The sequence below is a fragment of the Notothenia rossii genome (genome assembly GCF_949606895.1).
Source record: "Notothenia rossii genome assembly, chromosome: 5".
NCBI lineage: Eukaryota > Metazoa > Chordata > Actinopteri > Perciformes > Nototheniidae > Notothenia > Notothenia rossii.
The window spans coordinates 83,493,490-83,516,582 of NC_136903.1; the positions used below are offsets into that span (position 1 = coordinate 83,493,490).

Here is a 23,093-nt window from a genome sequence, read left to right on the forward strand (position 1 = left end):
TATTTTGCAAAAATAAGACGCCTAAAGCAGTGTCAAATATATAAAACAAAACTCGCAAAAAAATAATCGTTTATATAAAACAATGACGTTGAAAATCCCCCCCTTTACTCAGCAGTTGGTGCAGGAAGCAGGATGAAGTCGTCGTGCTGTTGCCATGGGAACCACAGTCAGCGAGAGTCTGGTCAGGTGAGTTCCTCAGGTGAAACAGAACCGGCTTCAACGGAGATTATACACCCGTGAACCTCAGCAGGTAAGAGGAAAACAAACAATAAACCAACAGGGGCAGAGCCTCGGTTTTAAATGCTGACTGTATCCTTCCAGTTTAAGAGACAGTGTTGAGCAACTTTCCCAGTAGGTCTAAAAAATAGTGTGGGCAGGTTGTGACGTTGATGCTAGTTTTAGTTTAAAAATATGGGTGGCTTTGTAGTAGCATTTATTTTTCTGGGCAAGTAGGAAATCAGACTGAGTATCACAGCCACCCTGGGGTGTTCTCCTGCACAGTAAGCTGACCTACTTTATAGTCCAGTGCACTTGAAGAGAGACGGATCCACTCAACCAGTAGCTGGAGATGCATGACACCTGCAGTTGTTTACATCGTTTTAATCCCTGTATTTTACACCTTTTTTGTGTTACAGTTGTACACTTTACATGTTATAAATGCTAGATGTTGTCCCCTGCAGCAGTGCATATCCTAAACCATGAAGCAGAGCAAAAGCAGAGGTGCCTCAGAAGAATAAGACCAATGTTGGTATGAAGACCACCAAATCCAAACAACCTTTCCATCTGGCTACTGATAGACGCTACACAGCATGCCCAGACAGTGGTGAGTTAAAGCAACAAAGATAACACATGTGTGATTAACCCAAAGAACAGACATGATATATACTATCACGGACTAAATATCTTCAAATGTTAGTCAAAGGGTGGTCTTATCACCTTAATTCATAACCCAGGATTTAAACCATCTACTACTGCAAATTTGATTGACAATTCTAAAAAGTGTCTCTTTATTTCTGTTAGTTAACAGATCAAACCATAGGTGCAATTATGGGTGTGTTACTGTTGCTGCAGACCTGTTTCCAAACTGAAACGTGAAACGTGACTTCTGTATGAGTTAACACCTCCAAAGGACAGCATACACAGGCTGCTTATGAATGCTGAATAAAACATGAGGTCACACTCAGGACAGGTGGCTAAATGTTTTAACTCAGAGGCTGCTTCTTAAAGTCTCATGACTTTGTTCTTTTTAACTCCAAGCTAAAGATGGCCAGCCTTTAGTTACATTGTCTTTGGCCATGACCACACTGTATTTCCTGATTAAATCTATTATCTGTCCTGTTAGATTTGGTTTATGCATTTAGGCTTAGGCCATATTGATCATCACAATTGTGGACATTTTGTTTTCTGAGATAGATATGTCACATTTTGAGTTTGTGACTATTCCTAGTCTCACTTCCTTAATGTACTGGACTGCTACTTGTTGTCATGTTACTGTATGTAATGAAGAAGACTATGAAATGTGTGTTATGAAGAGCTTACAACATTTTGTTCTGGCTCAGATTGCAAACCGGTTTACATGAGCCATTTCACCAAAATACTTTATACTTTACTGTTACAATCCTGATGTTACTGCAGGGGAAACAGAAGGTCTGTCGAAGGATCAGAAAGTCACAGCTTTTATCCAGAAATACACCCAAGATGAAGGCAAAGGCCTGCAAGCAAGTAGGTTTCCACTACATGTCGATATGATAAGCGTTATAACAATTTAACAGTATAATTACACATTCTGTTCTGATATATTTGAATCTTTTCTAGCAGCAGGTACACCTCCCGAGGGCAAAGTCCCCCGCAGTTTTGTTAGCTTACCTGTTCTCAATCCAGAAAGACTGAAGACAGCCAGAGCTCAGGTGGACAAAGCTGTCAGGGTGAGTTCACATCACTGAATATACACCCCGACCCTGTATACAAAACATTTTTCTGGTCACATACCTGTCAAAATGCTTTACAAATATTTAGGTGTATGCTCTCATTCCTCTCAGATGCATAAGGTGTTCTCTGTCCAGGGCCCCTACCCTGTCATCAGGACAGCGCTGAGGGCCAGAGGCTGGGTGGAGCAGCGTTTGCACTGCCCAAAGCCCCTCGTTCACCATCGTCACAGCGAGGAGGGCAGCCCTAAAGATTCTGCTGACAGCGATGAAGATGACGGTCAGCTATAATAAAGGGAGTCCATTTTATACTGGGTGCGGATATCTGTGTATATCCCATCATTTATTAACATTTCTCCTTCTTCTCAGACAATGTCAACAAAGAGCCGGACCCTGATGGAATATATGATATCATGGTAAATATAATATTTAAGGTTGGAGGCTGGAGTGATGTGAAACAGGCAGGAAATAGTTTTTTGCGTTAAACGTTTCAGAAAATCAGGTTATTAGCTGAATTCAACAGATTCAGCTCTCCTCTTTCCCCACTTCTCATGCAGTCTCGCCTGGTGCGGAATGAAATGGTTTATTTCTATTGGACGATGCGTAGAGACGCCATCAACCCCAACAGCTTGCAAAAAGAACAGATTATCAATCATTTTGCAAAAGCTGGCAGCTTCACCACCAAGGTACATATTGTCCTTTTTACATCAAAAATGACTGCAGTGGTCTCCTCCTCTCACACCCAACATTAATGTTTAATAATGTCTTTTCTCTGTCAGTCGGGGCTGTGTGTGAACCTGAGGAAGCTGCACTGGTTTGACGCCGCTGACCCGGACACCTTCTTTCCACGCTGTTACAGACTGGCAGCACAGGATGAAAAGCATTCGTTCATTGGTGAGATCTGACTGACTATTTCGCCTTAATGACAAGATTTCATTCACACTAGTGGGAAGGAAACATCCTAAATAGAAATCTTTGTTTTATTCAACTAAAAACAATTTTGTTTTGACCCAAATACAAAATGTATACAAATGCTAATTCAGAATACATAATCTTTCTTCAAAATAAATGTTTTTAATCATTCTTTGAGCCAGAAATTGCAAAATGTATACAAATGCAAATTTAGAATACATAATTTTTAACACCGTTTCCTCAAAATAAATGTTTTGAATCATTCTTTGAGCCAGAAATCTCCACTTCAGTAGCAGAATGAAATGTATATGTATAGTCTGATTGACATAAAAAATAAGTTTTTAGAGGTACAAAGAGATATCCAAATTTCCCTCTGTAAAACTTTAGACTCTAATACGTCAACAAAATGAAACAAGAACTTTGAATCCAATAATCAGATTTCTGTTTCAGAACTGTACTATCTGAAAGCAATCACATATTTAATAAGATAATGTCTAATTTCATATTTCATGTTTGCACTAGGGAATGAAATGGGTACATTTCATGTTGATATCTCTTAATTGAAATGTTACCCTACTGCTCACGTGTAGTATAATGGATTTCCAGCATCCTTGTACTAAAAGCTTAATTTCCTCTTTGTCTGCAGAGGACTACAGGAGGACAGCCTGCACCAGTTTTTTGAAGTACATTGTGGAGAGGGAGGAAGGCGTTCAGACAGAAGGAACGAGCCACAACACTCGGGCTGCGAGGAAACGAAGCAAACAGCGGTCAAGACCAATGGACCTTTCCAAAATGATTACCAGCGCTCTCAAAGTATGCCAGGAGTTTCTGGAGAGTCTGGAGCATCGTGACATAGACAGAAACCTAGAGACCCCACTTACAGAGGAGCAGTGGGAAGAGTTTATCCACAGTTACCAACTTGTTGTTCAGTGAGTGTTGTGTGTGTGTAAGAAAAGAAAGCCGACCGGGATCAAAAAAACCTATGACTGTGTGCTACGCTATTTTTTCTGGCCTCGGTTAAAGCGCGATGTTGCAAGTTATGTTAAAGCATGCCACATATGCCAGCTCACTGGTAAACCAAGTCAGGTTGTTAAGCCTGCTCCCCTCATTCCCATTCTATCCATTGGCCAACCTTTTGAGCATTTGATCATAGATTGCGTGGGGCCTCCATCTAAGTCCGGTTGTGCGTACATGCTAACTATAATGTGCCAGACTACAAGGTATCCTGCAGCGTTTCCCTTGCGCTCCATTTCAGTGAAGCCAGTAGTTAGGGCTCTAACCCAGTTCATCTCCACATTTGGGGTCCCACGTGTGATTCAAAGCGACTTTCAGTATTTTATACAGTCCCTCCCTCTCTTTGTCTCTTTTAGTGGAGGGGAAAAGATCGAGAACAGTGATATTTTTGTGCAATGCTGCAAAGCCATGCTAGAGAGGCTGGTGGAGGTCAGTCCACAGCTGGACATCGACGGCATACACAACATCTGGATCATCAAACCGGGAGCCATGTCCAGGGGCAGAGGTGAGAAGTCAGACACAATCAAACAGTTTACACAAAATGTGACCGAGTCCTGGCTGATCTGCCAAACCTCTCTTCCAGGCATCAAATGTGCCAAGCATCTGGATCAGATCCTCCAGCTGGTGGATGGAGATTCAACCCTAATCAAGGAAAGCAAGTGGGTGGTGCAGAAGTACCTGGAGCGCCCCCTGCTGGTCCATGGCACCAAGTTTGACCTGCGCCAATGGTTCCTGGTCACCGACTGGAACCCTTTGACTGTGTGGTTCTACAAAAAGTGCTACGTGCGCTTCTCTACGCAGCCTTACTCGCTCAATACAATGGACAAGTAAGTCAGTGAAGTAAGACAAAGAAAGGCATCACAGGTTTTGTTTGTCATAGCTGAATTAGCTTTTATCAGCTGGGTTTATTTAAGTTTCTGTGCTAAGTGAATACTAGAAAAATAACTTTGACACTTTACCATCTTACTTTCTTACAGTTCTTCTGTCCTAGTAGAATTATACAAATAACACTTGTAGAGTAGTCAGTCTTGAGTCCTTTCTCTAAGCATGCCCTTTAAAAACATGTCTCATTATACTTCTCTCATTCCCATATCACCCATTTCCTCGTATTTCTCTTTACTCCATCTTTTCAGCTCTGTCCACCTGTGCAATAACTCCATCCAAAAGCACCTGATACCCTCCCAGCAGCGCCACCACGGTATCCCAGCAGACAACATGTGGTCTGACGATCAGTTCAGGACCTTCCTGTGCAGCCAGGGGAGGGGAGCTCAGTGGCAGACGGTGGTGGTTCCCGGGATGAAGAAGGCTGTGATCCACGCTTTACAGACAACACAGGATCTGATGGAGTCACGCAAAAACACCTTCGAGCTGTACGGTGCTGACTTCATGCTAGGTAGGATTATATCACTGTACATTATATACATTGTATACAGTATTGATTCATTACATGTCCAATACATATAATATGTAATGTGAAGCGCTTTGAGCACTTGGAAAAGCATGCATTCACTTATATTTAAAACAATTATTTTCAGGAACATAGGGAAATGATAGGAAACGTCTAAATAAGTATGTAAACTATTTGTATTATACTACAATATACAAATAACAAATATAGAAAAATAGAAAATATGTTAACCTAATTGTTTTATTTAAACTGCAAAGTATAACAGCAGTCTAAATAAATACAAATATTGAATGTATGGTTTGAGTGTGTTGAAGACTAGTATAAATAACAGTATAAGTTGAAATGTAAAGTATAAATAAATGCAGTGTTAATGTAAGAGTAAACCAGGGTTTATCACAGTTGAATTTACGTTTGATAATATATTGGTAATATAATAAAAATTGAACGATTCCAATATAGATTCCATTCTAATATTTTTGTGCACATTTACTAAAATAAATAAAGGGTATGTGTAGGTGACCCCTTGGATGTGTTGTTCTGTGTTTTTAGGCCATGACCTGCGCCCCTGGTTGATAGAACTCAATGCCAGTCCCACGATGGCTCACTCCACCCCGGTGACGGCCCGCCTCTGTTCTGCTGTGCAGGAAGACACAATACGAGTCGTCCTGGACCGGAGAGCGGACCGCACTGCAAACACCGGGGACTTCCAGCTCATATACAAGCAGGTAAGGAAGAGTTATAATAGTGTACAGTTACACAATTTGATGGTAATATCTGTTACCATAGATATCACTTTTGGTCTCCAGGCAGCAGTAGACGTGCCACAGTATGTAGGAGTCAACCTGCTTGTTGAGGGCAACAAGATCAGGTCTCCCTGCACACTTCCTCCACTGAACCGTCCAGGATTAAAACGCCGCAGCAGAGACAAGGAGCCTGTGGTAGAAAAAGTCAAGCCTCTACCTAAGATGTTGTTGAAGAATCAGTTCAAAAACATCAGCAGTGGGATTTCTACTCCACCTTGTACTACTCTTCATCCTGATCTGCCTGTGCCTGTCGCTAATAAAGGCTTCCCAGTTCAGCTGCCAATGACCGTGAGGACCATCCAACTGCCCGTTAATATACAGTCTCGCTCTGTCCTTTTGTGGAAGAGGAAACGAGTGGTTCAAAAAGTCTGTTCACAGAAATTCCAACCCTGTACATTAAAAAACGGCCGGGTTCTTTCTTTGTCTTTAGAGATTATTCCAAAACAGCCCAGGCAAACAGCCACCAGCTCCTCGAGTGCATGAAAAAACTTGACCAAATAATTCACACACTCCTACAGCTTCCACTTTCTTTTTGCAGGGTTGTATGGTCTACCTCATAATAAAGATGACATTCAATAACTAAGTCTTCTTTTCACTTTCTTTCTTTATTTGTTCCAATAATGTGATCTACGACAACCGTTCCCCTGTTATTTCAGCTAGATACCTTCAGGGTATGAGTATGTGTTAATAGTTATACATTTGAATTCAGATAAGATAAAATATTATATTATCAGCCCCAGTTTGTGAAATAATTTTGTCACAGCTGCGTGTAGACAATTAACCCTTGTGTTGTGTTAAAAGCTGTTAACGTTCAAGGTGTTCCGGGTCAATTTTGACCCATGACTTATCTCAGTCCAAAACACACACAAAAAATGACTGTCATCCAATATTGTTTTAACTACATCATAACTAACTTATGATGCATCCATAACCGTACAATACTGTTGTAATTTAAAGTTATGGCCCAAAACACATTACACCACATATTACACACGTGCATGTGTGTGTTCAGGTTCAAGTGTTAGTGTACATATTCTTTGAGAAAGGTCGAGTTCCCGTGGGGGGAGGTGGGGCAGAGGTAGGGGAGACCAGGTGCATGTTGCGAAAAATTATTGTTGCAGTTGATGAAGGGGGTGAGGGTGGGGGGTGTCTAAAGTCAAAGATGAATCTTGATTGGGCAACATTTGACCTCGGGTCACCCAAAACCATTCTGCTGGGTCTCCCCAGACCCGAACACCAAATTATACACTTTTTTTATAGAGACCTTCAGACTTGGCTAAAATGATCAAAATCTGTTTTTTAGTGTTTATATAGCTGTTGTGGAGGATATCATGAAGCCTTGTTCCGACACAAAAAACTAAAACGTAGTTATTATATAATTTAAACTTGAAACGGGTCACGGGAGACCCGAACACAACATAAGGGTTTTATGAAATACATAATAACCACAGACGGCAGATATTTGTATAAACTAAAAAAACTAAACCACAGCACATGTAAATATCAACAGGAAAGATGTATACATTGAGTATCTCTATTGAATATACAATATACATGTTCAGATTATGTATTAATAGTAATTCATTTTAATACAGTTTTAGATGTAAAAAAATCCACCCTCAAAATCTTCTTCCTAATCAGTTGTGAAAAACAAAGTAAAGTAGCAATACGGAACTGAAGTCACCTGCAACACCACATCATGACCGGTTGGTGGCGATACTACACATTTTAGTTGAACAGGTGACACACATTTATCTGACAGCGAAGAAAACCCACGACAACAGATTCAGAACAGACTCCCTTATCGTACTGAGAAATGGCGGCGTCCGTGTGCCGAGTCGGGAGCACCGTGGGTCGAGCCCTCGGCAAATCCCGAAATGTAAGTTCACTTTTAAAGCCCTTGACATATCTAAACGTTATACCGATGCTCTACTTGTTTGGACGCCAAGCTAAAAATAAACGAAGAGGGTAAACCGCCTGATTACTTAACAGGCTAGCATGCTAACCGGCTAGCTTAGCTGTCCGATGTTCATCGAACGAGAAGCGGTTAGCATTAGTTAGCTAGCAGTGAACGCAAGGTCACCTGTCAAACTTAAAAGCACGTCTTATAATAAACACCCCATGTATACCATCCGATTTATATTCGTGTTATCCAGATAAGCTGGTCGTCATTCCGGTCTGTCGCAAGGTCATCAGCTGTGTCGTTTCTCGATTGTCCTCGCTTGCCCTCTTTAAGTTTCCAAAGCTAGCTTCATGGCTAGCAGCATTAGCATTGTGACTTTGGACAGGCAGATGAAGATGGTGACAATCCTGCACTAATGTCAACTGTCAAAAATGTTTTATTGTTGTAAGTCATTGTATGCCAAATCTGAACAATAACCTTAAGAAATTGTCAACGGGACACAGATGTTATATTAGTGGAACTGGGTTGTGCAACTACTTCAAAAGTAATGTGATTCAGGGTGTTGTATTCATCCTAAATCATGCACTACTTATCATTCTATAAATACTGCATTTAGCAACTACCTTGATCCTAGATGTTCTTAGAAAAACATCCCAATTATTGTATATTCAGTCCGGAAGGGAAATTATTATATAATGACATCCCATTGCCGTAGAGTGTAAAATGATGGATGCGTTAAATTAATGTGTTCACCTGAATTGAACTTATTATACTGATATTATGGTTTTGTCTATTTTTAGTCATTGGACGATAGCATAAGAGGGCAGGGGTGTCAATGTCAGCTGCTAGCTTTAAGGTTAGATGTTGTCCTATGCCAAGCCTTTCTACTATTGCTTTACTGTTTACATGGATGAATAGTCTTTAAGTTTTCAGTAGTCAGGCTTATGCCTAGACATGTTGACAAATCCACTTTGTTTGTAAAAACAGGAAACACAGGCCTACAATTCAGATTCTTGATGTGAAGTCCTTTTTAAAGGGTGTTCATTTGACATGTATTGCATAGTAATTTAATAGGTTGTGTGAAGGTGAATACTGCAATACAAGATAACAGTTCTAAAACCCTCCATTTTGTCATTCTAACTTGAAACTTGGCCTCCTTTGCTTGGTAAGAATAATAAAAAAGAAGATGAATCATGTGTGCACAATGCAGTCATGTGAAAAATATTTTATGATGATGAAAACATTCAAAAGCGGTGTCCAATGTTTTTGAGATAAAAACAATGCCGAACACTAATTTTGAATTGTATAGGATTATAAAATGACTGATGTCTTACCCCTGCAGCCCATCCTGCTGTCTCTGAGGCGCGGACAGTCTTCAGTCAGCTATGCCCAGAGCCTGCTGGGAGCCCCTGAAACGCACCTCACTACCCTGGACAACGGTTTGAGGGTCGCCTCCGAGGACACCGGACATGCAACCTGCACCGTAAGAACACAGATGTAGTGGATTTATTTACAGCCATTAAGGAGGTTGGGCTGTTTGATTAAAAATGTGTTTGTGTTCTTGTAGATTAATATTTCCCTGCAATTCTTCCCTATCGTAGGTTGGACTGTGGATCAGTGCTGGTAGTCGCTATGAGACTGAGAGGAACAACGGAGCAGGCTTCTTCCTGGAGCACATGGCTTTCAAGGTACACATTTCTAGGTTTCATGACCTTAAAGGTGGGGTAGGTAATTTTGTAGAAACCAGCTCGAGTGCGCTAGAACTTGAAAATACACAGCCGGAAAAAATCTGCCACTTCCTTCAGACTTCCTTACAGAGCCACTCCTCCAACACACACGAACGCGCACATGACGAATGAGGGCACGAGATAAGTTTGTGCACAGATGGAAGGCTGACAGGCAGGTAGGCCATCCAGTTACTTTAGCCGGCTCAGATGATTGCTCGTGCTTTTTACTGTACTACGGCTTCTACAGATGACATTTTTTTATGGGTTTTTTGTCAAAGCTCTTAAGATATTAATCGCTATCGGGATGTTAAGAGCATTCCATGGAATATAACAAAAAGTGTATCTCGAGCCGGTTTCTCAAACTTATCTACCCCACCTTTAAGGGTTCATCATATTTATACTTTGGCAAAGCTGATGTTCCTCCAAAGTTTGACATTTGCATAATTAACATCCATGTAACCAAATAGAAGGCTTTTACAAATACTTAATACATAAAACAGAGTTGTAATAACTGCATGCACACAAGGATGCTCTTAACAAACTAAAGGACCCAATGCCAAAGAAGGATTGTTCCCAGGGATAGATAAATGATTGTGATAAAGGCAATGTTAAAATGTTTCACAAATAGAAAGTGAAAGCTGTGTTTCCATCAGCTGGGAGGGGTAGAGGTAAATCAAGTGTCTACCTGAGGACGGAGTTTAATGTCATTTAGAAAAACATGGAAAAAAAGAGAGCTGATGTTGGACAGGGTCCACCTCAGATGAAACCGTGGGTGTTTCTCAATGTCGAGGATGCTTGCTTGGTAGCACATGTCTTTCGAGTCAGGTCCTTCAGAAGCGAGGCACGAATCCTTCCTAGCCTCGGAAAACGAAGAATGGTGGAACAGGCTAACAGGTGTAGGTCATATGCGAGGCCCCGCCTTACATTTTGCGCGATTTCCGCCAAAGATTTGGAAATTGGTCCGTGCGCAAAGCATTGTGGGGATTTTAAGACCGCGGAGGATACACGTGTGCAGCCTCGAAATTTCTCGCTATGAAGTGCGCCGGCCTCGGTAGAATTCCAAGTATGCAGGACATTGGAACAATCCTTCGGCGGCACTCGATGACGTAGTATGCTTGAAATAGTGGCTCTGGAGCAGCTTTCCTCGAGATTGAGAAACACCCACTATATGCTTCATTTCTAAGCAACATGATGACAGAGAGGCGTCCAGTGTTTCCCACAGAATTTGATTCTATTTGTGGGGGCACCGCACCCCCCCTCCCACTAGTAGTGGTGTTCCAGGCAGGATTTGAACTCGAAACCTTCCGATCATCAGCCCACTTCACTATCCATTAGACTAAAAAAAAAAAACCTTTTTTTTTTTTTAGCTCCATTTGTGGCGGACGATATTTAATTGTGGCGGCCCGCCATAAATAAATCAATGTATGGGAAACACTGGCGTCCATAGATGTCCCGCAGTGTGTCCAACAGCTCTGGGGAAAGTCAGGCTTGATTTGTTGCTTTCATTTAGCTTTCCTAATGACATAATTCACGTAAAAGTGTTCAAATGGACCGGAAGCTGAGGCAGGAACACTACCTCTGTATCCACACTGAATATTAACTTCTGAATGAAAGAAACAAGCATAATTTGTTCCTTATACATGATTTAACCTTGTTTAACCATGTTCTTGTTACATTGCCTACTCAACAGTTTTATAACAGGCTATATTTAAATAAATCAGTGCCGCGTTGCCAGAGAGAAAACATTATGTCAGAAAGCTATTTGGAGAACCAATCATATTCTTTTCCACCTATCACGTCATTTAAATGAGCACCCATGATACTAACAACATGAAACTAGGTCTTGTAACAAATCCTAACAAAATGAAGACAAAAAGATAACCAAATCACCACTCTTGATTATTTTTACGTCAGTTCGTGGTCAACTAAAATGTCTTATGGTGTCATCACTAGGTATTCCACCCTTTACCCAAACAAAGCCATAACACAGTCCCCTTTAATAACCATTTGTCTCGGTCCCCAGGGAACCAAGAATCACCCTCAGACGGCCCTGGAGCAGCAGGTGGAGTCTATGGGAGCCCACCTGAGCGCCTACACCTCCCGCGAGCACACAGCGTACTACATGAAGACCCTCGCCAAAGACCTGCCTAAAGGTGGGAGGAACTTCAGATCATGATGGGATTTGGGTTTATGCCGTAAAGAAAAGCTGAAACTAAAACCTCATTGTATCCAGCAGTGTCCCCTTTTAGCTTTGCCCACTTGAGGTTGATAGTGCCTTGAGTGGCCATTATAAAGGGGTAGATTATGATCCTCTCTGATGACCTGGGTCAGGGGTCTCCCCTCTGCCTCTGGACATCTCGGGAAGAACAAGAAATGAAGTTCAGAGAAGATGCTTGAACATTGGTTTAGTAAAGGAGACCCGTCTCTGCGTAAAAAACTATTGTAGATATTGTTGTCAAGAATTTCATTCTCTGATCTCGAATCCCAAATATAATTGAATGTATATAGGTTTCATTACATGGTCTTTGTTTTACACTGTTTTATTTTATTTAGTTTCTTGTGTTTTAATGTCCTGTTTTTATTGGAGAGCACTATGTAACAATGTTTGAAAAGTGCTCTATAAAAAAAGTGTATTCCCTTTAGTTTGATACATTCCTGGTCTTATGGGTCTAAGTTAGTAAGACCTTCACAAGTAAGTGCACACAAACTAAGATAGTTATTCCTCTGTGTTTCCAGCCGTGGAGCTGCTGGCCGAAGTGGTGCAGAGCTGCTCTCTGAACGAGGCAGACATCGAGCAGCAGAGAGGCGTGGTGCTGCGCGAGCTGGAGGAGGTGGAGGGGAACCTGCAGGAGGTTTGTCTGGACCTGCTGCACGCCACCGCCTTCCAGGGCACTCCTCTGGGACACAGCGTGCTGGGACCATCCAGCAATGCCAGGCAAGAGGATTCTCAAACACACAGTTAAAGGGGTCATATTGTGCTCATTTGCAGGTTCATATTTGTATTTTGTACCTCTCCTGTGACATGTTTACAAGCTTAATGTTCAAAAATATCTTCATTTTTCACCCTCTGTCTGAAACCAGAGCCCGGTCTCCTCTGATTGGTTAGCTGGCGTTGTGATTAGTCAACTGTACTGTACAATGTGTTGCAGCGCTAACCAATAGAAGCAGAAGTGTTACATAGTGATCTCACTCAGACAGGGGGGGGAGTGTGTGGGAGAGAAACTCCTATTCCACTCTACAGTAAAAGGAAGACCCCTAAAGCATAATAAGTCCACTTTAAATATCAGTCACAATCTCAGAATAGCTTTCATCAGACACACTGCTGTAAAAACTGCCGTGATGTGATGGTGCTAATTCTGGTTAGTTAGTGTTGTGTAATAGAAGCTTCGACTGAAGAACCAAGGGCAGTCTTATCCAAACTGAACTTTTACTTTATATTCATTAAACCGTTTCCAACAAGAACGGTGGAAGACGGAGGAAGTGCACTCGACACGCACATATTCAATTTTCATAACAACAGGAAGGTGTCAGAGGAGGACACATACTTGCACTTCAAAATAAAAGCATTTCCTGTGAAACGTTGTACCTTTTTAACTTCTATCAAGAATCAAGTAAAGAAATGTTTTACTGCCTTAAATAAAACAAGTTACAACAGTTAGTCATTCTTAATGTCCTTACAGTACATCTATCCCATGTTATATTAAAGTACATTGTGTAACAATTAGTTAACTCTCCCAGGACTCTGAACCGTCAGGACTTGGTGGACTACATCAGCAGCCACTACAAAGCCCCCCGCATGGTGCTGTCCGCTGCTGGAGGTACGTCCTCTTCATCCTAACGCGCACACTGTGAGGAGGCACCCTGCTAGCTGTGGTTTTCTACTTGAAATGCTATGTTAACGTAGCATGCTTCCTCTGCAGGCGTGAACCACGAGGAGCTGGTCGGTTTGGCCAAATCTCACTTCAGCGGTGTCTCGTTCGAATACGAGGACGATGCCATCCCCGTGCTGTCCCCCTGCAGATTCTCAGGCAGTGAGGTGTGTTGAGAACATGATCTTCTATTCTTCTGCTATTCAACATAACCATTATTCACCATCCTTCAAATGTATAACTGTGCCAAGTCGGAGAAATCACTGAACATGACCATCTCCTCTCCTCAGATCCGTATGCGTGACGATGCTCTGCCTTTGTGTCACGTTGCCATCGCTGTTGAAGGCGCCGATGCTTCCAGCCCGGACATCGTGACTCTCATGGTGGCCAACTCCATCATCGGCAGCTTTGACCTCACCTACGGCGGTGGAAAGGTTGGTGACATGGGTTTTTTGTTAAGCTGGAATTGTGGTTAATGCAGTTAAGAGAAAAGACACGGATGAATTGTATCCAGCAGTGTCCCCTTTTAGCTTTGCCCACTTGAGGTTGATAGTACCTTGAGTGGCCATTATAAAGGGGTAGATTATGATCCTCCCTGATGACCTGGGTCAGGGGTCTCCCCTCTGCCTCTGGACATCTCGGGAGGAACAAGAGCTGAAATATAAAGCAGCTGCTCAAACATTGGTTTAATCATTGAGAGCCAATCCCTGCATTGAACACAGGGGGTCCGCGGGGTCTTAAAAAGTATTCAAAGTTGATAAATCAATTTAGCAAAAATGAAGGCTATTAAAAAGTATTAAACGGCATTTTCCAAGGTATTACATTTTGTAGCTTGTTTTCAATAAGTATATAAATTGTCCAAAGAGGTTGTATTCTACAGTCTGCCTGAATGTAATCATTGCGTAGGTGTGTAGTGTGATTCTGTGTAGTTTATTTATGGCATCCCGTTGGATTTGACGTCATCTGAACAGGACATCGCACGCTCACTGACTGATAGCACACGAAGGTCCGTTTACGCTGGTTGTTAAACAACATCGTTATGGGGAAATGCAAGTTAGCGTCCAAATGGTTGGAAGATAAGGAGGAAGGACAATCAATACTGTATATAGTCAATGTGAGGTAAAGTGTATCGCCAATGTAACCGGTTAAAACTCGAAGTGGCGATGAGTTCTTAAAATGTATGGAAAGGTTCTTAAAAAAGGTCTTAAAAGGTTTTACATTTGACTTCAGGATTCCTGCATATACCCTGATATACATGTGTTTCTAGTATTAGCTTTTGAAGCCAGAAATATATTGTGCTAAAAAAAGGTTTTAAGTGTGAAGTGAAAAACTAAAGGTTGCTGAATCAAACCAATGCAACATTGATAAATTGTTTACATTTTCAAACTGGTTCAATTTGCATTTAAATGTCAAACCGTCAAGAAATTGTATTTTAAAAATCGTATATCAACTCCCCTCCCTCTCCCTGCAGCACCTGAGCAGTCGTCTGGCCCGCCTGGCCGTGGAGGAGGACTTGTGCCACAGCTTCCAGGCCTTCCACTCGTCCTACAGCAACACCGGCCTGCTGGGCATCTACTTTGTGACCGACAAGCTCAAGATTGAAGATATGATGCACTGGTCCCAGAACGCCTGGTCAGTAGAGACACTCGCAGAACATCAAAACTGTTATCTTATTTTACTTTTAATTATAGGACAATAGGACTCATTTCTTCCACTCGCTGCCCCCTACAGGATGAACCTGTGCACCACAGTGACGGAGAGTGATGTGGTCAGAGGCAAGATCGCCCTGAAGGCCAGCCTGGTGGGACAGCTCAATGGTGGGTGACATGTTGGTCAAGCATTTACAAAAACATTCATACTAAATCCTCCAAATCCCAAGTCAACTTGACATTGTGAATAGATGGAGTAAGCATACTAACAGAGTTCTGCATTTAGATTTGTGGGTGTTATAATGTATGATACATTAACACGGATAGCTCATATAGCAAATCTAAAAATAAGTTGAACAAATATTTTTTAAAGTATATTAAGAAAATGTTTTTAAACAAACGTGCTGTACTCAAGGTCAATGCGAATTCTGTATTCTTCATTGGTTTTGCCATATTTAAATTTACAGTGGTGAAGTCTGGTTCAACACATTTCAACAGTCATTTATTTGGAGTAATGGGCAGGCGAAATAAGACTTCGCCTTGCTCTTTCCCCATCATGGGCTTTACAACCTGCTCAACGTGTATTTGTTATTTGAATTTTTTACTAAGAGTTAAACAAGATGAATAATCACACCCTTTTGTCTTTTAGGAACAACACCAATTTGTGACGACATCGGCAGACACGTCCTGAACTACGGACGCCGTGTTCCTCTGGCAGAGTGGGACGCTCGCATCGACGTGAGTCCCAAACTGGAAGGAAATAAAAGACGATTGCATGAAGCAGCGCCTTTTCCAAAGTGGCTTCTAGTCCATCTATAGGATAAGAGATCTGACTTCCTCCACTGTTCTTCTTTCAGGCCGTGACCCCCAGGATGGTGCGTGACGTCTGCAGCAAATACATCTACGATAAGTGTCCCGCTGTGGCAGCTGTCGGTGAGTTCTCTGTGGTTTTAGTCATTTTGTATCAGTCAGAGCCCAGGCTGTATTATCGTTCTCTAACCTCTCCCTCCTGCCTCTCTCCATCAGGTCCCTGCGAGCAGCTTCCCGACTACAACAGAGTGCGCAGTGCCATGTACTGGCTGAGGTTTTAAAAAGCATTGTTTTGTTGCTCCGACTGTCCCACGTTTGCTCCTCATCTTCCTCTTCAACCCGCTTCCCTCCGCCATCACTGCGAGAGAGACTTCACGTGAGGGTTGTCCACTCGTTGGCTCAACAGCACATCATCCTCTCTCTTATCCTGCCCACTGATCACTCTTAGTTAGGAGGGCAGCATGCGAGTATTGAAATCACACATCAGTTACCTCTTGGTTGTCCAGTTCCTCATTGCCTGGTACTGACTTGCAGAGCGGAGAGCGAGAGAGAGAGAGCATACTTGAATAGGAAATAATCCACTGGACACGGCCTGAACACAGCAAGTCTGGAGCAAGAGTATATTTATAATTTCTGTAACATTTGTTTCTGTCCTCTATTGTACATAACAGAAGCTGTCATTCCGACAAAATAAAAATACTGTAAAAGATGTACCTGTGGTTTGTCTCATGTGTACAGAAATATAGTATTATAAATATACAGGTTTTAACTTGCATCTATTCTATACACACGTTTACAAAACACGCTGTTGTTTGTAAGTCAACAGCAATATGTTCTGGTTATTGCTCAGTTTGGTTAAAGACATATTTCACTCTTAAAAATACATTTGTGTACCAAGTATGCCACTTGGAGGGGAGAGGAGGGGAGTACAGACAATCGACTGACAATCAAATTATCAATATTTGAATTGAATATAGAGGGATTGATAAATAGGCAATAGATCAATCTATAGGTACTATGCATGAAACTGAAGGGTTAGTGGTTCTGCTCCCGGACTGGATAGGCTTTGCTCCCTGGTGCCAGAAAACCTTGCAGCCTCTTAACTCTGAAAAGTCTCCCTAACAAAAATGCACGTGTGTATTCAGAACTAATGTCTGAATTAGTGTTAGGTAATGATTGTTTGTGTATTACTGTTGACAAAGGCATGAATACTAAACTCAACTGATAAACCAGGCATATAATCAACAGAGTATGGGAACAATGAAAGGATGACAAAAAAAGATTTTAGAGGTCAATTTAACCATCTAACAAAAAATACTGTTCTGAAACTGCACGTGTTCAGATTTCTAGGAAACATTAACAAGCATCCCTGCGTCTTAGATTGACCTCTAATGTCACATTTGTCATCCTTTAATTTTCCCCATGTTCTGTGTTTATATCCCTGGTTTATCAGTGATCTCATCAGTGGTTCTCAACTGGTGGGTCGTGACCCAAAAGTGGATTGCGGACCCGTTTCGAGTGGGTCGCAGATTTGTGAGTGAATAATTTTCTTTTTTTTTGTGGAAAAAAAGTCAAACTTTTATTTTGAAGCCCGATTTTCTAACGCTGTGCATGCAGTCGGCCTTGGACTGGAACAGCGCCATATAGACTGGACTGGAAGTACCGGAGACCATCAACGGTTTTGAAAACTTCTGTCACGATTGTTGCAAGAAGTCCCCACGGAGAATAACTTTGCGGTAGAACTACTTTTTATACAACCATGGGTACAACTTCAGATAAAAATGAACACGCAATTAAATATGACCCCCGGTTTGATGATTGACAGGTCACAGAACAATGGGGGCTATCGACCCTTACCCACAATTTAAATCTCCTCTTTACTCTCCTCTCTGTGTGGAGCAGCAAGTTCAGCTGTCAGAACAAAGTGAAAAACAAACAATGGCATAAAATATTATTAATATGTCGGGTTGTAATAGATTTATTTATTTTCTTCTCAAGAGTGTACCAGAATGCGTAGTTTACATGTTAGTATTTCTAAAAATCCCCCCAGACCCCCCTTTTGGGGTTGGGTTTTCAGCATGTGTGCCTTTTTGTGTTATACAGTTCAGCTTTGATTCCATCATCTCATTAAACCTATTTTAAAAGCATTCTTTAGTTCTGTGAAGGGATCTAAGGGATATATGCACTGTACTTCACTTTAATTAATATTGTATGCTGAAAAGCTTATATTACAGCACGATTTTTTGTTGAATAGATTTCAGTGGTTCAAAATTTCGGGTCGTGATTTATTGACAAAGGAAAAAGTGGGTCCCGAGGCCTGACCAGTTGAGGACCACTGATATAAAGTATACATTGCTGTTTGATCTTGAAGCATAGAGATTACATAATCTTATGAGTGTACATACTGCGTCACCCAGTATCTGTGACAACAATGCAATACAACATGTATACATATGATTATGTGTGCTGCTGGCTGACATTTGTGTGACCCATGTTTGTTTATTTGAGGGTAACTGAGACGGTTTGTAATCCTGAATGCCCCTGAGGGCCCAGCTATCGTAAGGCTGCACTTGTAATATTTCCATCATTAGACGGATGAGGATTAGTCCCTTGATGTCCGGACAGGAGGTGACCCAGGAAACCTTTGTCTTGTCGGAGTCCCTCCTTGGCCTGACAGCCTCTTCCTGCTCCTTCTCCAGAGAGCTCCACTGCTCCCATCTTACCCCCCTTCCTCTTCTGTGGGCTTTAAATAGACCTTTGTGTACTCATACATGATGTTCCTTTAAGTAGCAACAATGCGCAGTGTTCAGCATTTTTTATTGAATATTTTCGTATTGTTTAAGGTGCCACACAAGGACACACATGTATATATAACTGGGCTGTCTTAACACAAAATCAGTACAAAGAACTGACACTGATTTTTGCATCTTTAATCCAGCCTATCATTTTAAAATTGTATCCAAAGGAGCAGATTTGCAGTTCCTTTCATTATTAACTATTATGAAACACATAAATCAAATTTTAGGAAATGCAATTGCCTTCGTTAACTAATTGATGACACCACATTTACCACTTAATGCCCCCTGTAGAATTGAATCGAATTGAATTGCAGAACAATTTTTTTGAAGTTTGTGACGTAGAAAAATCTTCACCACTTAATAACTAATTTAAGGTGCAGGAGATGTTTCTGTAGTCTGACTAATTCATCAGAACATGTTTAATTGAACAGGTTACAGGTGGGTAAAGGTCCAGCTGATGCAGGGTATCAGGTGTAATCGGAATAATATGTGATGTTTGGCTTTGTAAACAATAGATCTTCGTAACTATCATTCACTTTCCATATCAGAAAAAGCACAAGCTGACAGAGATACTTATGAAATACATCTGAATGTTTATTACAATTACTGAGCATTTTCTATCAAGACAGAACCTTGAAACAAGAAAGGATTAGAAATGTCACAAACACAATAGGAACTACAAAGATTTTTAAATTTGTAATGGGATAAAAAATTGGCATATCAGTGACAATGGGATTTTTGTTTGTTTTTGCAGTGTTGGTACTTAACTTTCAACCGAGACGGTGTGTTTCACTTGTGCTTTGACTGCAGACTGGGGCAACTATCCAATTCATTCAAGGCAAACTATTGTGATTACCATCATGTTATTTTTAGAAAAAGAAAGATAGCAATGAGTGCAGAGGAAATGAGATGAAATGAGGGGAGGGTGACGGGGTGTTGAGATGTAAGAGATACAAATGAAGGGAAGGGGCAGTGTCACGGAGAAGACAGGCATAGATAAAGACCAAGTCGTGGACGAGCGGGCAGAAGTCCAGTTGAACATCTGACTCCGTGGCACATCCTCCTGTCGCTGAAGAAGAAGAAGAGGCTGGAGGAGATAGGATATCTGAGGAGCAAAGACAACAGATCATTATTCAGATATCAGAAGCCTTGCTTTAGACCAGAGGAAGGAGAAGTGCCTTTTTTGACAAGATACCAACTTTTCACGCAGGTGACACTGAGTAAGTACTGAATGGGATTATGACACTTGATGCTTTCTAATGTTTATCCATATTTCAGAACATTGGCTGATTTATTAGAAAGCTGTACAAAATATTGATAACTTATAGCAAAAGTAGTTCTGGGAATCTTTAAATTTATACAGAACATTTTGCTTTTAATACCTTTTTGAAGATTTCAAATATGCCAAGTATTGCTAAATGGGTTTATCAGTAATCTTTTTTTTCGCGCATGGACAATTTTATTTATTTAATCGTTTACTTGGCAGCGACAATGCACAGTAATGAACACGTAAAACATTAAAATGTGTCAAGCGTAACAGTGCCAGATTTAGCTTTGAGCTCATTTCCATCCGCAGTCCCTCACATAAAACATTTAAGAAAATACATTTTACAAACATAGCAAAAACTAAATACATGATATGCAAAAAGTGCAAAAGAGCAAGAGCAGCATACACAAGTATTTACCACATGGCAGTACAATATAGCAGCAATGACATATAAAGTGCAAGAGGAGATACAAGAGATACATAACGTGCAAGAGGAGATACCCCTGTGTTAAAGTGCATTTAGCGGTGATTGCACGTCTGTTTGTTTCTTAACCATTCTCTGAGTTGACCTTTGAAGCTATTGAGAGTGGGACAATCCCGTGTCTCAGTTGGGAGGCCATTCCACAAGGAGCTGCCTTTAATGGAAAGGACATTTTGTCCAAGAGTGGTCCTTCTGCGGTGGACCTCACAGTCTCCTCTGGTTTCTGACCTAGTGCAGCGTCCAGTGTGTTTTCTGTGGATGACAACTGAAGTTTAATCTTGCATGAGTAATGCTTGATATTACAATTACAAAGGATTAGGAATGTCATCCTATGGTTGCATTACACTCTGTATTCCCATGTGAAAACCTCCTGTCCCAACTAAGATAAGATATACTTTATTGATCCCAAATTGGGAAATAGTTTCGTTACAGCAGCATGTTAAAACAAAGGCATTGCACATCATTTGAAAAATGAAAAAAAGAGTAAATAATAAACAAACATAAACATCTTAAAATAGAAAATAAAACAGAACTAAAAAGTAAAATATATACAAGCTGACGGTGAAAGATAACAATCTGTAGACAAATAAACACTCTGAAGGGCAAAATGACGGCTAGCACAATTTAAAAGCAGGATATTATTTACATTAAGTGCGCAAAGAATGGCATATTAATCAAATGTAAAATGAACAGTGAAGAAAAGTCCAGTTATAAGTCCACCAGCCTGCCTTTTCTAATGGGGAGAGTTAAATAGGATATATCATCTGCAAAGAATGGCTGTTTCCAGATGTTTCTTGTTGAAATGATGCCATCAGCCGCAGAAGACATGCAGGGTGCTGTTATGTAATTGTGAGCCAATAGCTGATCGGTTCTTCTTCCCTCCCTGCAGACCATGAGGAGTGTGAGTGTGTGTTTCTGCCTGGCTCTGCTGCTGCCGTGGTGTGTCCAGAGCCAGAGGAGCGGCACTTCCTCTCTCGCTAAACTCGATGAAGACACACAGAGGGATGTGCTGGCTGTCGACATCCTCAACCGCAGCGGGGTGTTGAACTCATTGCTCCGATCAGAGCGCCACACGATGCTCCGTCGAGAACGAGCCCCTCGCCCGGCCTCCCAGGTGCCGAAGAGAGCCCAGCAGGGGTCCCGCTTCGCCCTCTCCCTCGACGTGCCCACCAGCATCCTCAGCGTCCTCATAGGCCTGGCCAAGAACCAGGACATGAGGACCAAGGCGGCAGCTAATGCAGAACTGATGGCACGGATAGGCAAGAGGAAATAAGAAGACGCGCCCGGGGCCCCTGGGAGCCTTCAGGGGCCCCAAGGACAAACCTCACAGAGGAGTTAGCCTCTTACATCGTGGCACCGACCGACACCTGCTTAGAAACAGTGTTAGTTCAGGGGAAATCAGTCATTATGGTCAGTATCTGTCCTTTAGAGCTTAGATCGGCTTTACTTTTATACTTGTATTATCTGATTATATGACCTCGTTCACCACCTGAATGAAAAGAGAAGAAAGTAGAAATAATTCTGTAGAAAACAAACTGCAAACAGAGAAGGATGAAGCTGGTCTCAGAAACTGTGATGAGGTTTCTTGTGTTTCCATGTGTAATCTTGAATTCAAAGAAAAGTTTGTTCAATTAAATCCAATGAGATAAAAAATATTATTTTTTGCCCAAGTCTAATTCATTTCACTCTGCATTGATGTCAGGCACGCGCATGATTACAAGCATCAGCAAACACATAAAGCACAAATGAATGGCTCTGGGCTAAATAAGCTTGCGTCACCCGCAGCAGCGTCTGATGTGTGATAACGGGACAAAGGCACGGGCAGGATATTGACCTGTGAGAGAAGAACAGACCCTTTCTAAAGACCTTTGTTCACAGATACTCAATAAATTCTATTTTAAGTCTGATGCATTATCTGCTCTACATTACACTAATATCTGTGGCATGACTCATCTGTGCTCCTGCAATGAGCATGAAATATGAAGCAACAGAGGGAAATAAGCTGCTCGTCTCGTCATGACCTTGAATTATTTCCTGTTTAACTTCAGGTAGCTTTAGTGTTATAATAGCGAAAGCGACCTCATTGCACACAATACAATATATTTTATGATATGATGCAGCACTGTTAGTAAGGCCACTACTGGGTATATCACAGAAACTCTCCAACCCTTTCAAATAAACCCGTTATCCAGCAATTATTCCGACATTAGCCGTGTATTGTTGCTGCAGCTGCTGTCATATCGTCAAGGGAAACTTGTGTCCATGTTGCCATTAAATCATTTTAACATTCATCTAGTTAAGGCAAAATGTTTTTTCCTTAAGCTTTTTCTTAATTCTTAAGCGTTATCACTGGCAATTAAGGAAAGTGCAATTTCAGAGAGACATTCTGTTTATTAAAAATACAGTCGCAAAATGCTGTATTCTCAATAGAATAAAATAAAAACTCCACTCATCTTAATAAAAGGCAGTTATCAAAACAACTCAAGGCCACATGTGGAGGCTTTTATGTAATGACTGCATTACTCAG

At 41.4% G+C, this 23,093-nt stretch overlaps 2 protein-coding genes across 2 annotated transcripts; both read left to right on the top strand.

Annotated features, from left to right (window-relative positions):
* Window positions 1-680: 680 nt before the first annotated feature.
* Window positions 681-16,733, top strand: LOC307039858 (tubulin monoglycylase TTLL3-like). Its single transcript, XM_079682291.1, has 24 exons — window positions 681-823; window positions 1,636-1,722; window positions 1,816-1,925; window positions 2,040-2,205; window positions 2,295-2,341; window positions 2,483-2,611; window positions 2,705-2,819; window positions 3,484-3,766; window positions 4,208-4,356; window positions 4,435-4,678; window positions 4,985-5,244; window positions 5,809-5,984; window positions 9,308-9,448; window positions 9,567-9,653; window positions 11,716-11,845; window positions 12,429-12,627; window positions 13,431-13,510; window positions 13,613-13,728; window positions 13,852-13,995; window positions 15,033-15,193; window positions 15,293-15,378; window positions 15,860-15,948; window positions 16,068-16,143; window positions 16,237-16,733. Exons 1-24 carry the CDS (start codon window positions 751-753, stop codon window positions 16,299-16,301), a joined length of 3,213 nt encoding a protein of 1,070 aa, XP_079538417.1. The 5' UTR covers window positions 681-750; the 3' UTR covers window positions 16,302-16,733.
* A 3,168-nt stretch (window positions 16,734-19,901) lies between these two features.
* On the top strand, window positions 19,902-22,121 carry LOC307039857 (uncharacterized protein). Its single transcript, XM_079682290.1, has 2 exons — window positions 19,902-20,038; window positions 21,456-22,121. The coding sequence occupies exon 2, from the start codon at window positions 21,459-21,461 to the stop codon at window positions 21,837-21,839; it is 381 nt and encodes a 126-aa protein (XP_079538416.1). The 5' UTR covers window positions 19,902-20,038; window positions 21,456-21,458; the 3' UTR covers window positions 21,840-22,121.
* Window positions 22,122-23,093: the final 972 nt, after the last annotated feature.

What these genes read in the sequence shown, in the direction of transcription:
- LOC307039858 (XM_079682291.1), top strand. Translation starts at nt 751, where the DNA reads ATGAAGACCACCAAATCCAAACAACCTTTCCATCTGGCTACTGATAGA. An exon ending in ATGGAATATATGATATCATG is followed by an intron (nt 2,342 to 2,482) that starts GTAAATATAATA and finishes CTTCTCATGCAG; the next exon opens with TCTCGCCTGGTGCGGAATGA. An exon ending in TCACCTACGGCGGTGGAAAG is followed by an intron (nt 13,996 to 15,032) that starts GTTGGTGACATG and finishes CTCTCCCTGCAG; the next exon opens with CACCTGAGCAGTCGTCTGGC.
- LOC307039857 (XM_079682290.1), top strand. Translation starts at nt 21,459, where the DNA reads ATGAGGAGTGTGAGTGTGTGTTTCTGCCTGGCTCTGCTGCTGCCGTGG.